Source organism: Neopelma chrysocephalum, unplaced genomic scaffold, assembly GCF_003984885.1.
Source record: "Neopelma chrysocephalum unplaced genomic scaffold, ASM398488v2 Primary Assembly neopelma1_65, whole genome shotgun sequence".
Lineage (NCBI taxonomy): Eukaryota > Metazoa > Chordata > Aves > Passeriformes > Pipridae > Neopelma > Neopelma chrysocephalum.
Window position 1 is genome coordinate 7,203,936 of NW_020897722.1, and position 16,095 is coordinate 7,220,030.

The following is a 16,095-nucleotide window of genomic DNA, read 5'->3' on the forward strand; positions in this document are numbered from 1 at the left end:
CTCCCTCAGCTGATGCTCCTGCAGTGGCCAGGGGGCTGTTCTCCCTCCCATCTCCGAGCTAAGGATGCTCAGCAATCAGTCTTTCCTCACTGTCAGCCCCAGGTACGTCTGTTGGCAAAGAATTAAGAGAAAATACACTTGGTTGTCCTCCCAATGAGAGAAATAGATGGAAAATAGAAAGTAAATGACAACACTGTGGAAAAAAGTGACATCACATTTGTAACTAGCCTGTAAATCCTTTGTTGCAAGTCTGACTACATTTAGTCTGTACAGTCAGCTCATCCTGATGAATTATTTCTCAACCAAAAAAAATGAAAAATCCAGTATCCATTGTAGATGTCACAATCCCAGGGGGAGGGCAGGGAACCAAAACCAATTGTCTTGGACTTCTGAGAAAAAGACATTTATCAAAACTTTCAGCTCAATTTGGGTGTGGGGTTTTTGGTGGCTTTTTTTGGACACTGCTGAGACTGTGAGACTCATTGGCAGATCTAAAGTGCTGTAATGAAAGTTGCAGTGATTCCTTGCATTTTATTGCATTTCATGTAACATTTATAGTGATGATAATGATAAATACTTATCCTCTCTTGTACTGAAACCCATAAAGAACTGTAGTTTTTGCTGGTTAGCATGATTTGTATGTTCCAGACCTGCTGAAAAACAGAGATTAACTCTCTTGTATGAGCTTCCTTAACTAATCTGCCTAAAACCAGCTGGACTTCACCCAGGCAAGTTGAGGCTTGTGGCTGTATTGTAACTTATTTTCTTTGCACCCAACTTGTGTGAGGATTACAAGTCTCTTGTTTAACACCACTGCAGCTCAAGTACGAAAAGCTGCTGACATACAAACCTTGATATATTGTGGGTTTCTACGTTTGGGTAAAAAAAAAAAAGGAAAAAAAAAAAACAACTGCCTGCGGCAGTCTTCATATATATTAGTAATGGAATAACAGGTGGAAAAACAAGTTTGTGCTTTTTCATGCATTATTTATATGGCATATGCTTTTCCTTTCCTTTTTTTAGCATTAAAATTTAGTTTCTGTGCTTAGCAATCATCTGAAAAAAGATGAATATTTCATGTTAATTAACATCTGTGATATAGTAGGTTTAAAAAAATTCTAATCTCTGAATATTTTTGACTAAGACATCAAAAGGGCTTGGGAGAGAAAGGCAAACTAGACTGCAGACTAAACTTTGCTAAATCGGCAATAAAGTCACACTCCTCTTTAAAATACAATATAAGCTAACGTGTTTGTTCCATTTAAAATCCAAAAATAGGAACATCACACCAAGAATAAATTTGGAGGAACTGGCAATTGTAATGATCTTGATAATCTCATAAGTATTCACTCTTGTCAAGGCTTATGTGGGAATAGCTAATGGATGAGAAGTTCATTGCCCAATTTATAGCATGTAGTGCATGGTATAAATTGTGCAGTACTTCTTAAAATCACTTCTGTCAAGCTGAAAGAATTTGGCATTTATTTTAGTCTTAGTAAGGTATATTTAAAACCCAAGTTGATCCCTGGGTTTGACTGATTATGGCTTATAAGCAGTCCTGGACTTTTTAAGGTATAAAGGAGTTGAGGAGTATTTTGTCTCTTTTAATACCTAAACATTCCGAAGTTTTAAAGAAAAATCATCATTTTAATTCAAGGAATTTAAATTCTGTCTCATGTACTGGGAAAGTACTTCATTATGTGGTCCTATGATATTTTTTTCCACATGGCCAACAAAGTTTTAGGACAACAAAAAGATGACTATATAGTCATGACCCTGGATTAGAGAAGGAAATGCTATTGTAAGAGGTGCTGGACTACTGGAGTAGGAATGAGCTGTGCTCTAACCCTTCATTGTTTGTTGAATTATGAAATGGGAAAAGGATTTTTGAATAACAGGATTCTTTGATTCTATTTCTCATGCCGAGGGCGATGTGTAGCCTGATGATGGGGAGGTGATCAAGAAGTATTGCCAAGTATGTGTCGGTGACATAGAGACAAGTACTTCTAGGTATATGCTGTATTTGTACATACAAACGTGCATTTCAAAATAAAGCAAATATTTTGGGAAGGACAGAACTTAGTGCTCAGCATTCGCTGTAAAAGTAAAATGGCAAAAAGTTCCCCTTGGTCCAGCAGAAGTATGTTGTACCTAGAAAGTTGTCAGTGCTGGTTAAAGCTGTTGTGGACTCCTGGTCAAGTATGTTGGCTGTGATGGAGCTGGAAAGACGTAATTTGACTGGATAAAAACAGAGGCCACAGTTTGGGGGCCTTGTGGTTGAGGTTTTATATTTGTTTCAAGCAGATGAAGTTTGGACTGTGGTCAAAGACATAAAAACTCTGCATGGGCTAGAATCCATTTTTCCCTACGAAGCCAAAGGAGGAACACAGCAGTGAAGTCCTGTGAGAAGGGGCAAGGAGAGCTCTGGGTTCATCAGACCCAAAACCATCAGTGCCCAACTCACTAAATTAGCAACAGTGTCCTGTACAATCCTATTTATTGCTTACTGGGTTTGTCGGGACATGAGGCAAGATACTGAGACTACTTAGACTCGGGCATCATCCAGGACTGTTTTTCTCTTCTGTATCAATGAGACTATAAGGTATCTAAAAAGATTTTAATATTTAGAAGTAATTAAACTTGTGAAAAAACAAGTAAAACTGGGCTATGGAGAAATTGAAACTTCTTAACTCTGAGCACTCAGTGAGTTTCAGATACTTACTTGAAATATTGTGTGTTAACTTTATATGAGAAATTATGCTTTTTTTACATGTCCAGTAATATCATAACGTTCAGTTGCATTCCTCATGGTTCATAATCATATCACTTTGGGGATTTTATTTTACTGGACTGGTATATGAATACACAGATTTCAGCCGTTGTGTCATGGAGGGTTTTTCATTTCTCTTAACCTGTGTTTAATCTGCTTTAAATTCATTAACTTATTTGCTTCTTATATCGTCAAAATGTTTCTGTTGTTCACAGTGAGAATTCTGTGTATTTTAAAACTAACATTGATCTCAGAATGCTGTTTAGAACGCGAAGTTCTCCTTGCTTCTATTTTTATTTACAGATTTTATTTATTTATTTGTTTATGTACAGTTCTAGACTGGACTTAAAATACTTCGCTATAGTCTGAAATCTCTTCTCCTTTTCTCAGTTTTAGGCTTTATTCTTTTTTTTTCTCTTCCCTTTCACCTCTGCAGTCACCTTCACCAAATGGCACTGAATGGTCATGTGTCAGTGCCATTTTGTAAAATGAACTACAGGGAGATTTACTCCTTGCTTCCTATTCCATGGTCGCTCATGCAGTAAGGAAAGGCAGACTTGACCTAGTCCTATTGATTTATGTGCATATTACTGTTAATTCTACAGAAGGAGGGGAGTGTGTTAAAGCATTCTGGACAAATTGCATTAGAAGCAAAGTGCAGGTAGAGTTGGGGAAGTTTTACATGACTTTGTCCTTCACTGTGATTTTATTCTTTCACATTAAATGCCATTAAAAATTTTAGCCTTCTTTAAAGCATCTGTTGCACAATTCAATTCTTCCTATGACAGAATGATGAATTTAACACATTTGAAGCTGAACAGATGTTTTGTTCAATCATATTTATTTGTTATACTGTATTCCTTTGAAGCTTCCTATTTTACTACCTTCCAGGGGCTGCTGGCTTCAAAGGACTGTGTCATAAATGCCTTTCTTCTGGGCAAAGGATTACTTGGAAAAAAGAGCATCTTGCCAGCAATGGCATCTCATATTGCACTTGGACTATATTGTCTCCATGTGTAGGTTTGACTCAGCCTTTCATTCTCCTGTTTAATGTAAATAATTATGTGGCTTCATCTCTAAGACACAAAGTTACTTGACCTGCCCTGAATACAAAATAGGACAACAGGAGGTAAAGGAGTGATATAATTAAGTACTTTGTCTGTTCCCAGGCATCTAAGAAAGTCTCTCTATTAAGAGGCTTGAAATTTTTCAAGAGCAACCTTCTCTGAATAAAACAAATTTGAAGTATATTTCAAGTAAGATGATGCAATTACTACTTTTATTGATTTTTATACAGCTATTTAGTATTTTTAAAGGTTAAGTGATTTTGTTGGTAGCTGTTGATACTTGTTTCTATGACAGAACTCTATTGATTGAGTTCCATTTTTGTTTCTAACTTGAACAAATTCTTCTAGTCTTCTATTCACAAGAACAGTCAACATAAGGTGAAAAGGTAAATAACCTGAACAATCAGCCAGCGCAAACAGTGAGGTTGAAGTGTAACTGCTGCACAAGTTCTGACCTTACAATAAGTTTTTCTCTTAGGAACTGCTTTCCTTCATTTTCATCTCCTGTGAAGACAGACTTTCAAGGATGTCTTCTTGTTCAAGAGCTGCTGAGAGAGAGTAACAGTTGTGGAGAAATAACTGTTACACACTTTGGCTAGTGATTTTTTTTTTTTGTAACAAACCCAAAGCCATTAATGGAATTCCAATCTGTCTTATTTTCTCAAGAGAAAATACACACACAACCGACAACCTTGATTAAGCCTAAAAATATTCCACAAATTCCTGAAGTTTCAGCTTAAAAGATCTTTCTACTCGTGCAGTGAACCTATTTGAAGGAAATAAATTAACCATGGAACTTGGCATTACTGTTCACGGTCATATATCAGGTTATAGCTGTATTTCACAGCATAGTTTCAAGAACTGTGTATGAGAAATGTTTGGTTTATTTTTAAGTCATTTAAGTTTGAGATGTACCCCCAAAATCCCTTTCTGAAAGAGGTTGTTGCTTCTCTTCCCTACCTCTAAGGTAATAGCAAAAGATCAGAACAAATATCTGCGAACATGTACAGCTACTTTTTTGTTTTCTGAAACAAGGTGGGAATATTTAATGTCAGCTGCATTTTTTAGTCACAAAGATTTCATGTTCAGGGTGTGGGAAGATGGAAAGCAGAAAAAAACTATCTTTGAAAGGCAAGTATTTTAATAGTTATGTTTATCATCAAGACCAGTGGCTTGGGTTTAGTGACTCATTGAATAATATGATGCCTAAAACTGGTTCAAGTTTACAGTTGGGCTGCCACAAATTGGACTTAAGTGGCCTGTTATTGTGTGCTCTGGTCGTGTCATTGTGTTTAATAGGTTTGGGGGTTGCCAGTAATTGATGACAAGGTTAACACTTGGTTATTGTGTATTATGAGCTCTCATATATAAAACCTGCTCATGAGCAGCTTTAATATATAGCAAAATAGTTTTAATTGATGTGAGAAATACACGTTTGTCTTCACCTTAAGTATTTTTCTGTACCTTTCTGCAAGAGGAATAAAGACTGAACATTAGAGCCTGGCCTTAGGTTATGCTGCTATTAATCCAGAGCAATCCAGAGCAACCTGTCATCTTTCTTAAAGCTATTCTATAATTCACCATGGTAATTAAAATTCAAATAGTATACTGAAGTTGTTCAATTTCCATTCTACTTGGACACTGTTACATATAGAATAGGGGCTGTTTTGTCTTTCCTGACTTAGTCTTCTACAAAAACTTGCCTCCTTCTATAAATTTTATTTGGAAGGGCCATCAAAATGTGGCTAACCCATTACCTTAAACTGGCAATAAAGAAACAGGGTATATGTTCACTGTAAAAATGCTCTCTATTTATTCAAAGTGCAGAATTTAATGTATAATTTAAATTTTAATAGGTCAGAGCATGCTAACTGTGGGTTCTTTTCACATTTTGAATCAACATTTTGAAAGAGGAAATTAAATGGGGGAGCCAGTACATGGAGTGCCTGTGGATTCCCAGTAGCAGGGAGGAGATCCCAGCACAAAGTGGGTTTTCTGATACACAGCACAGGGAGTCTTTGGTTGAGAGAAAAAGAAAATGCAATTAGAGAGAGACACAGTCACTGTCATCCAAACACGCTGTTTAAAAGTGTTCTAGAACACTCTAAAATAAACCCCTAAAATAATCCAGCGCAAACCATTCAGAAGGAAGTGTAGTTTTTAAAGTTCTCCTCAGGACAGGTTTTGGCAGTATTTTTTGTAACTGAGATGACAAAAAAAAACAAAACTGTTTCTAACCAAGCAGTGAAAGCCGAAAGACTTGAAGGCTGCAGTCAGTTCAGGAGACAAAAATAACCCCTGTGCGCGTCAGGTTTTCCAGCGCGGCCGCCCCAGGTGAATGGGGGTTTTATGGAGCAGGGGCAGGGCAGGAGAGAGGGAAGAGGGAGGGAAGAGGGAGGGAGGGAGCCACGCAGAGCTGAGTCAATACCCGACGTTGTTGGATGTCTGTCCCCGCCCGGAACGCCCGCGGTGGCTGCGCTGGCGTTGCCAAGGATTAGCTCAGGGCTCTGCTTTGGCTCAGAATGTACTTCTCACAAAGAGGCAGAATAAGTTCATTTTAGAAGTATAAAAATCTATAAGGTTAATTATTTTGAGGGCCATTTCTACTCTCACCCGGAATTTCTGTAGCTTCCCAAATAGCTTTCTAGTCTGCATATGTAAAACCACACAAACTTTATCATTTTATGTATTTCTTGATTATATTTCCTGCTTTCTTGTAACAACATTTTTCTTTTTAAGTTGTAGATAAGCGTTTACAAAACTCTTCTAACTTTAAAAGCTCTTTAGATTCTAAAATGTGTCCTTTCATTTGAGTTGGTGAAACAAACACTATGGACTAAAGTGTATTCACTTCTATAGCCTTAAAATAACACAGCTCAGGTCCGTTGCTTCAAGTGTTTGTGCAACCACATTGTATTTATTTTTCTGTTGCATACTAATTACTATAGCATCTCTCTCTTCTTATAGTATTTATATTTCTGTAGTCACCAGCAACTTTAAATAGGAACAAAAAAAGCATAGCACTCTGTTGGCTGGACAGAAGGACCCAAAGAAACTACACATATTTTTAAAAAGATACAGCACCCCTCTGTCTCTGCCATCTCCCATCCTGTGTGCAAACTCCTTTTTCTTGCTAGTCAAGGGGTTGTCTGGTATCATTGTGTTCTGATTCTTTCTTCTAAGTCTTCTGTAGTCTGCTGTGCAAAGAGAGATTCCCGAAAATTCAGGAGACCTGTGTTTCTTCCTGAACCACCTCATGCTTCCCCATAAACAATAATGCAGATCCACATTTTGTATTATTCAGTTAAATATCTGTTGTGTCATACACAGGAGATAGGGTTCTCATTTCAAAGAAACTAAAATCTTGAGGTGGTGTAACTTGAGAATGGGAGAAAGGTGTTAACACATAGCCAGGCACTATGGGAATGGTTCTGCCTTATGTGGGGAGGTTACCAAATCACTAACCTGCACTGTAGGGAGACAAGTTTGGATGTTTGTGGAGATGAGAAAGGAGAAGATGAGAAGGTTCTTATGAAGAGTTCTATCATTCATTTTATCAAGCCAAATGTTTTAATTATCTGCATCTTTTGGGAGCTTTTCTGAGCATTATGGGATAATAAGTCTTTGCTAACTCAGGGCTTCTCAAAGATCATGGATGGTGGAAAACAGGATTTGTACAGCAGCATGCAGTTAATGCATCCTCTCTTTTTTAACTCAAGAAACTAAACTGGAATTGTGTAAAATAACAAATAGGAGGGACACAGAGTCCCGTGCAGTGACTGCCAGCCATGTGCAGGAGTTTCAGAGCTGTGGGTTGCTCTGTAGCCCTGCCTGTGCACTAGGACAGCACGACTGCAGCTTAAATACTGCAGGCACCTGCGTGGCAAATACAGGCGGGACACCTGCAAGGCTGATTGAGGAATAGAGAGATTACTGGAGGAGGCGTGCCAGGGAACCAGCTGTGGAACTGAACCTGCCGGTCTTGCTGTGGAAATGGAATGCCAGGGAAACACATCTCCAGTCGAGACTTTCAGATGCAGCCCAGTTTGAGATTCTCATTGTGGCCCTGGCATTTCCAGTTTTTGTAACGGCTCCTGGCTGGGAGCTGGGAACAGTTGTCTGATTTGGGTGAAGTCAAACTTTACTTCAGGGCCCTTCCAACTCCTCAGCAGTGTGTTGCAATCTCCCAGACCAGGCTGGCACACACTCCGTGTGCCAGTGCCCCAACAAGGAAGGGAGTGGGGATGATGTGGCCATGTGCCCCAGGCAGGGTGATGTGGCTGCATGCAGGGCTGCACCGCAGTTTACGATGGTTTGTGCACAGAACCACACCCAAAAGACTGAGGGATTTTTCCTCTATATCCTCCTGAAGTAAAATGAACCAGTTCAGCTTTTAACTGCTCACAGTTCAGAGTAAGCTGGTTAAGTTTGTGCTGGAAGACAGCAGAGCAGAGCTGGCATACTCAGGATCTGTTGAGAGGATGCTGAGAAATCTGCTTTGTCTTGGCCCTTTGTTAATGCTGTACAGTTGGGCCACAACGGCTGATAAAATGGGGGAATTCATCAGTTTGTGCATCACCTCTGTTTTAGCAGGTGTGCTGTGAGGGAAGGGAAAGGTTACTTTGTTGATTCTGAAGGTGCTGTTACTTAATGAACATCAACGTTTAATTTTCAGGCTAAGAAAGGTAGAGTAGCTACTTGTATAGTAACAACTCCTGTGCTATTCTGATTTGGCAAGACAAGAAGCAGTTACTAAACCAACAGGAGCTATTCTGGAGAGAAGGAAGTATTTATTTTGTCTGGCACTCCATGCCGCTTTTGCATAACAATGCATGATTAGTTATTCATCTATCACTTAGGAGCTGCTTGGTTTGTCTGTGGCCAGAGAGAGTTATTTATTTAAACTGCTGTGGTGAGCAACAGCAAGAAATTTCCTATCCCTCTTAAATAGAGTCTAGTTAATGAGTATATTAGGTAAATGTATTTTATTACTGCTCTTTGTTAACTAACTTCAGAACTCTATGAAAGAAACCAATATGGTTGTATGTTTATCAACAGGCCAAGTTCTGGTAGAAATCTCAAGAACACACAAGAAACTTAATGACAGTCTAGAGGAGAGTGTAAGTTAAATGACTTTTTTAAATTCATTTTCCTTGTGAAATTATAAATTGCTATTGCCAATTTTTAATAACTCTTCATTCATTTGTTTTTAAAGTTCAAAAAATTTCATAAAGAAATTATATCTGAACTGGAGAAGAAAACAGACCTGGATGTGAAATATATGACTGTAAGTATACATTCAACTCTAAAACTCCTATTTTATTTGTCTATTGCTAGTCAAAGAATTTTTTCAGAAATTGTTCCCAAAGAATTAATTAATCAAAAGGCTAGAAATTATACATAAAGATGGCCAAAATTTTCATGCTTAATTTAAGTTAAAAAGGGAATCAATTTTATGACTTCACAGGTCCTTAAAACTAAAGCAGCTGTTGAACTCATTTGGTGGGTGTGAGAGATCTCAGGGATCTGAGGCAGAAGTGCCTCAGTCACTTACCCAGCTCCAGGGCTGAGGGCATTACGAGCTGTTGTAAATGCTTTGATTGCAGGCAACTTTAAAGAGGTACCAAACCGAACACAGGAGCAAACTGGATTCATTAGAGAAGTCTCAGGCTGAGCTGAAAAAAATCAGAAGGAAAAGCCAAGGAGCACGAAACGTAACAAAATATGAGCATAAAGAAATGGAGGTCAGTGCATTGTCTCTTATTTGTTTCTTTCTTTGTATGAGAACTAGTCAGCAGAAAATGTTAATGATTCCTGAAAGTTGGTTTGTATTAAAGGCACTCCTAGAGGATGTATTCCAGCTGAAATTGAGCTCTCACTGCTCCACTGTGCATGTTCAGAGACTTCTGCTCTAGTTTCTAGATTTCATCCCTTGACCACTGGGTCAATTGATTTTTTTGTTTGTTTTTAAGTACCTTTGTAGCTACACCTTCATGCAGAGTTTTACACAGGGAGTCAGCTAAGCTATGCAAATTCAGTAGTAATTTGCTATAAATTTATTTCCCAAAGCAGGCAATGCCAACCTGCGTTATCAGTTACTGCCTTTCCAACTGCCTTTAAGCCAGCATTGCCATCTTGAGGAGAAATCTGAAATGGCAGGGCACTGAAGAGAAACTATTTTAAAATTAGGAACTCATATTCTGGTTGTCATGTGTCTCTGAAAATACTTGCCATTGATACTTTTATTTGCACAATACTTGTACTTCGTGCTAGCTTATATTTTTTTCCCATATTTTTCTATTTTAAAATTCAAATAAAGCTTTGTTTATAACTCATACAGTAAATGTAGATGTTAGGAGCTCCTATTTCTTAGTGCCTATCTTTTAACCTGCATTCATAACAGGTTTGGGTTTTTTTACAGTTCTGGCTCTGGGTCTGAGAGTTCAAGGATTAGCATTTAATCACAGTTTAGCCATGAATCCTTGTAACCTCAGATAAATATAGTTGAGCCTTTTTAGTTCATTCACTTCCCCCCCCTTAAATGAAGTGGAGATTCCTCAGAGCTTTGTGTGAGTAAATGAACTACCGTGGAGCAGACAAGGTAATTAGTCTAATTAGACACCTGTGGCTGTACAATTGCTCAGCACAGTCACTGCTTTGATGCCAGGTTCTTATCAACTGCAGAGTTTTATTTAGAGGCTAAAAAACTTTCTTGTTTTGCTTCACTTCCCCCCCCCCATGGCCCCTAAATAAGCTGTTGATGCCTGTAGGGACAATACACCTTTACCTGATGGGATCAGGGAAGTCAGGTGTGTGCAGGAAAAGAGAAGGGCTTGGAAGTAGAGCCACGCACTCCACCTTTCCAAAAGCTATTTCTGAGGCTTTTGGAGTTTACTTCAGTAATTGGATATAGTGTCAAATAAAACTCAGAGGCTCTATGTGAATTTTTTCTCCTTTTTTCCTCAGTATTTGGAAACGGTGAGCTCTCGCCAGAGCGATATCCAGCGGTTCATTGCAGAAGGCTGCAGAGAAGCTCTCCTTGAAGAGAAAAGAAGGTTCTGCTTCCTGGTTGACAAGCACTGCAGCTTTACCCAGCACATGCACTTCTACCACGTCCAGGTCAGTGAACAGAAATGAAATTCCTGAAATCCAGTCCTGTAGGAGATCTTCAGTATCTCCTGCAGTGCACAGATCACGCTGCCAGAAATGTCCAAGGAACACTGAACTGCCAGACGAGTGTTGTGGTCAGTTCATAGAAAATGTTTACAATACACTAGTCTATGAAACTTATTATAGCAACAATCAAGGGTTGTTGTGACTTTTTAAATCCAGTATCTGACCCTGCAAAAGGAGAGTCCCTTTTTTCAACATATTATTTGTTTCAAAGAGGTATGGCTTAGAAAAATCTTAGAAAATACTTCCATGATGCTGGTGTTAACAGTTTGGTGTAATGAAAGTTAGCCAGTAGGTCTGTGCAATCTTATGAAAAAGCATATCTCTGACAAGTACCTTTTACCTTGGATGCAGTGTGCAGACTTCCTAAAATCCAAGCTGCCTGGGTGGCAGGAAACCTGCAGTGATGCCACCAAAGTGCCTGAAAAAGTCAGAATGATGATAGATGAAATAAGGACACCTGGATCCACTCCAGTCTCGGGAACGCCGCAGCCTTCACCAATGGTAGAGAGAAATACCATGGTATGTTGTTCTCTGATGGGAGTGGAGGGGCTTCACTAGGTTTTCTTTTTCCAACTAAACATTTGGGATGGAGTCTATAATGTATCTCAGTGGGAATATACTTGGATTGAGTATGGAACCAAAATCCTTAAGCTGAAGCTCTGCTACAGGAAAAATACACAGTACAGCAGGGAGAAGCCCAGCCTCAGGACTGCTTTTGTTCTAACCATTCCATTTCCAACATTCTTGTCTGTAAGTAATATTAATTACATACTCAGTAGTTCAAAATAGACCTAAACAAAAAAAAGTATATCATAGCCTTCCCACTAACAAGTGTTTATCAAGGGACAGAAGCCTCTTACAAACCTATCAGCAATTCCATAGGAACATGTGGGCTTTATGTCATGTCTCAATATATACCATTTGGGAGTATTTAAGCACTGCTCTCTAGAATTCAATCTTGCAAATAAGTGATGGCTGTCTCCTCAGTGTTGTGATGCCGTTGTTTTTGTGACTTTAGATTGGAAATGATTTTTATCCTCACCACGAAAATGCATCCAACGTGCCCCCAGCTCCCACATGCAGAGCCTACACGAGCCCACTCGTTGATATGTTCAACAATCCTGCCACAGCTCCCAAAGCACCTTCTGAGAAACTAAATCATTCAGCAGGTGAGTGTCCCTTTGTTGCAAACTGGGTAAGTGTGAATGACATCCAGTAGTGTTCAAAATTACCCCAGGGCTTCTCCACTACCACGATGACGTGAATTCCAGGATGTGTAGAGGAGTAGGAAATGGTCTTTACAAAGCATTTACGATTCTCTTATAACAGCAGAAAGATGTGTTATGAGAGAATTGTTTGGAGTAAAATGCAGGTCAAGGTAGGTAGATTCTATTTTAATCACTTTCTGTGTGTCACTGATTAACTCAACTTAACTGCTCTTATGAATTCCAGTGTTATCAGCAGAAGGCACTCGGCAGTTTTGAACAGGATACATCCGAGGGATTGTTTCACTGCACAAAACAACATAAACACTCTGCCAGTCCCACTTTGGGTTCCTTTAAGGGCACTTAGCAGTAAGGGAGGAATGCACAAGGGACAAAATGAGCACAGTCTTCTGTTCCTTTCCTGAAATGTAAAATCCTATTAAGATTTATTTTCCAAGTTTCTAATATATTTATTGTTTTACTATCTCTGACATAGGGAAGGGAAAGAACTAAGCCTAGCTCACAGCATAAGAAATGAAGAACTCCTAAATGTGATAATAGCAATTCCAGCATTTCTTCCTTGAAAATGCATTTACAATATATTGTAGTAACCAAATAGCAAAGTTTTGAGCTCTCCTTTATTTTGTCTTCCGGTAAACATCTCGTTTAAATATCTGCAAAGTGCCAATTATCTGCAACTCTCCTTGATGCTGAAGCTGAGTGTGAGGCACATTCGAAAGTGAAATCTTGGATTTTATACACAGTTACTTTTTATAATGGAAAATTTTCAAAGGCCTTTCTTTTACAGCTGTGATTGTTTAGCATTTTTCATGCCAAAAGGGGAAAAATGTAGCCAGTTAAAACTTACAGAACTTTTTATGCCTGATGGTTCAACTTTATTATGCTGGGTGTGTGTATATAAATGCACGTGCAGTTAAGAACTTCATGGTGATAAGAAACATTGGCAGGTCAATGAGAGGTGTCTAAGTAGAAAGTACAAAGTCTCAGAACTTGATTTGCACTTGATTATTCCTTTGGTTTTTTTCCCGTCAGACTACTAATTGCATTTAATTTTGTTAGTGTGGTAATTTTTTCCTTTAATTTCTTTTTTTTTCTTCGTGTTTCTTTTTTTTGACAGAGAATTCAGATGATGCCAGTTTATCACGTTCAACTTCTGTTGCCACGGGACTAAATATAATGAAAAGGCAAAAAGTGAAGACAATCTTCCCACATACTGCTGGAAGCAACAAGACATTGCTCAGCTTTGCCCAGGGGGATATCATCACACTGCTGGTAGCTGAGGAAAAGGATGGCTGGCTCTATGGGGAGCATGACACAACCAGAGCGTAAGATAATCAATATATTATCCACCTTGAACATGAAGGAAAAGCGAGTTTCATCAGATTTTGTTTGCAGATGGGAAATGGTTTTCTACCTCTTTTGTTGGCTGTCTGGGGGACTTGGAGGCTTTCTGTAAGGAAAATCACTGCACTTATTTTAGAGAGGTTTTGCACACTAATTTGGCATCATCCAAAATCGAGTCTTCAAAAATTAAATCTGTTTGTTCAGTCTATGGTTTAGTCCAAGTTGTCTTTTGAAAGATCTTTCCAATGTATATAATATAAAAAACCTTTCTCATTACAGAAAAGGATGGTTTCCATCGTCGTACACAAGACCACTAGAAGAATTAGAAGACAAAGCCTTTGCCCCTGTGCCAAGGTAACACTTTGGGTGGCACTTGCAGAAATGCCCAAATCTTCACTAACATTTTTGTGCTCATGTTCTTTGAGGTTCAGTAACATCTCTAACAATCTGCAGTAGGAGGGCTTGATTACATGAATGTCTTTTAATGGTTACACAAAGACCCAAGAACTAGCTTCGGAACAGCTGTAATTCAAAGTCCCGCTGACTTCAGGGGCATTTTACACCATTACTAACTTCCAGCTCCTTCCCTTTTGTGCTCTCCTGGTGCTAGGGATAAGTGACAGATGTATTGTAGGAACTGAGAACGGCATTTGTTGGGTTCTGTCTTGCAGCCCTGCACCAATCCGAAGTGTTAGTTCTGTAAATCTCGTGGAGAAAGGTGAAGTTGTCCTCCCACCACCAGATTACCTGGGGGCTTCACAGACGGAGTCTGCCAAAGGTCCTGCTCCTAAAACACCGACGGACAGAGCGGAGCAGGCAGGGCCGGTGAGTGATCCGTGCTGGGAACCCAAACGTTCCCCCTGCTTACCCTCTTCATCTGCTCTTAAATGAGGCCCTGGAATCCTCTACCTTGTGCTCAACTTCAGCTCTGTGACACAGCTGTGCTCAGGAGTATCAGGAGTTCTGGCATTTCAACCCATCCATCCTGACAGGAAGGGAGGAGAATTGTTCAGGGACATTGACTGACAGTAGTAAGAGACATTCTGCATAGCAAAACTTCTCAGCAACGGAATCTGTTAAACATGAAAAGAAATTCTCACAGAAAGTAGTACAAATCCATCATCTTTGGTGATTTTGGAGCTATGGGGCACAGGGAACTCTGTATTCAGGAACCCCACAAAAATTGGTGGTGGGTTTGCAGCTGTCACTGAGGGAGAGCTGTACTAACTCATGTCTATTTAGTAAAGATGCAGCTGAGTGGAAATACATTTTTTATGAATAAATACTGCTATACAATGCTATTATTTCTGCTATTAAGTCAGCATTCAAACTGACTCAAAATGAATCTAATCAAATTACACAATTACTAGGTTTTTTCTTGCTGCTCATTTAAGTATTTTGCTGATCTGTATCTAAGGGTGATGTTTTTGAGACTTTCTTCAAAAAGCCTCTTGAAGCAGAGATCACATTGTGAAGGGAAGAAAAACCCTAATATATATAAAATAATGGAAGCTGATAACTTCTAAGAGTGGAAAACAAACACATCTTTTTTGATAATCTAAATTTCCACATGGAAAGCAAGATTAAAATAAATTAGGGATTCTGGAGTATAAAATAATGATCACTTTTGAGGCACCCCCTAACTTTTTACTGTGACCCCACCTTACTTGTTACCTTACAAAACATGAGAGCTGTAGAGGGGAGTTGCTGCACTTGCACCCAAGTCTTTCGCTCCTAAGTCACTATTTATTTTCATTCTTTTGGGAAGTTGCAGAGCTTCCTTGTCTTTCCTGCTTCCGTGCAAGTCTCAAACCCCCACTGCCTCACAAGGCTTTGGAAATAAGCCCAACATTGTACCAGGCTGGCTTGGAGACTCGCACAGGATTTACATACTGTGTAAAACAGTCTGCTAACTGTGCCTTCCATGCAGAAGCAGGAAATGATTCAAGGCATCTTATTTTTGTTTCAGACTACACAGAAAAAATAGCTCAGGATTTCAAGAAAATGAGGAATGGTTCTAGCCAGTTACATTGTTCATGCTGTGCTGCAGAGGACAGTACTGTGCAGAACAAGATCAACTAACAAAAAAAGACTTGGTAGTTGACAAAGTTTTGATGAGGGTTGGTGTTCAGTAAGATGTAATTCAGGCATTTGTTCATTTTAATTAATTTTAAGGGCTAATTAGGCCTAAATCACAGTCTTAGTCTATTTACAACTGACGTACACGACCAATTTTATTGAAATCACAAGTCAAGTGTGAGTTAAGAATCCTGCTGAATGAAGTCCTGAATAAATAGAGGTTTCTTCACCTGCATCGTGGTATCATAAATATGGTAACTGGGAACTGCTGGTACAACCCAGTGTGCCTGGAAAGGAAAGGCTGATAGGCCTTAGTTCAGCATTGAAATTTGAAATATTAAATCCAAAATGGCCATATAGACTAAATTATTGGTACAAGTCAAGTTGCTCCATAAAAGGTGACTGCATATTTCTGCTTCTACATGCAAAAATG

At 39.0% G+C, this 16,095-nt stretch overlaps 1 protein-coding gene and 1 long non-coding RNA gene across 2 annotated transcripts in view; one reads left to right on the forward strand and one right to left on the reverse strand.

Annotated features, from left to right (window-relative positions):
- The window catches only part of LOC113967733, a 25,104-nt gene extending 15,594 nt beyond the window's left edge, over nt 1-9,510 (reverse strand). The window contains exons 1-2 of the long non-coding RNA XR_003534279.1: nt 9,392-9,510; nt 1-108 (exon numbers count right to left, since the gene is read on the reverse strand). The exon at nt 1-108 is cut by the window's left edge and continues 152 nt beyond it. This is a non-coding gene — a long non-coding RNA (uncharacterized LOC113967733). The remainder of the gene's footprint in view (nt 109-9,391) is intronic.
- The window catches only part of BAIAP2L1 (BAI1 associated protein 2 like 1), a 34,496-nt gene that overhangs the window by 16,904 nt on the left and 1,497 nt on the right, over nt 1-16,095 (forward strand). Inside the window, exons 4-12 of the mRNA XM_027683574.1 lie at nt 8,896-8,957; nt 9,053-9,124; nt 9,444-9,581; nt 10,804-10,956; nt 11,365-11,532; nt 12,032-12,182; nt 13,357-13,564; nt 13,863-13,937; nt 14,255-14,408. Of these exons, the coding sequence (XP_027539375.1) occupies nt 8,896-8,957; nt 9,053-9,124; nt 9,444-9,581; nt 10,804-10,956; nt 11,365-11,532; nt 12,032-12,182; nt 13,357-13,564; nt 13,863-13,937; nt 14,255-14,408 (1,181 nt within the window). The remainder of the gene's footprint in view (nt 1-8,895; nt 8,958-9,052; nt 9,125-9,443; nt 9,582-10,803; nt 10,957-11,364; nt 11,533-12,031; nt 12,183-13,356; nt 13,565-13,862; nt 13,938-14,254; nt 14,409-16,095) is intronic.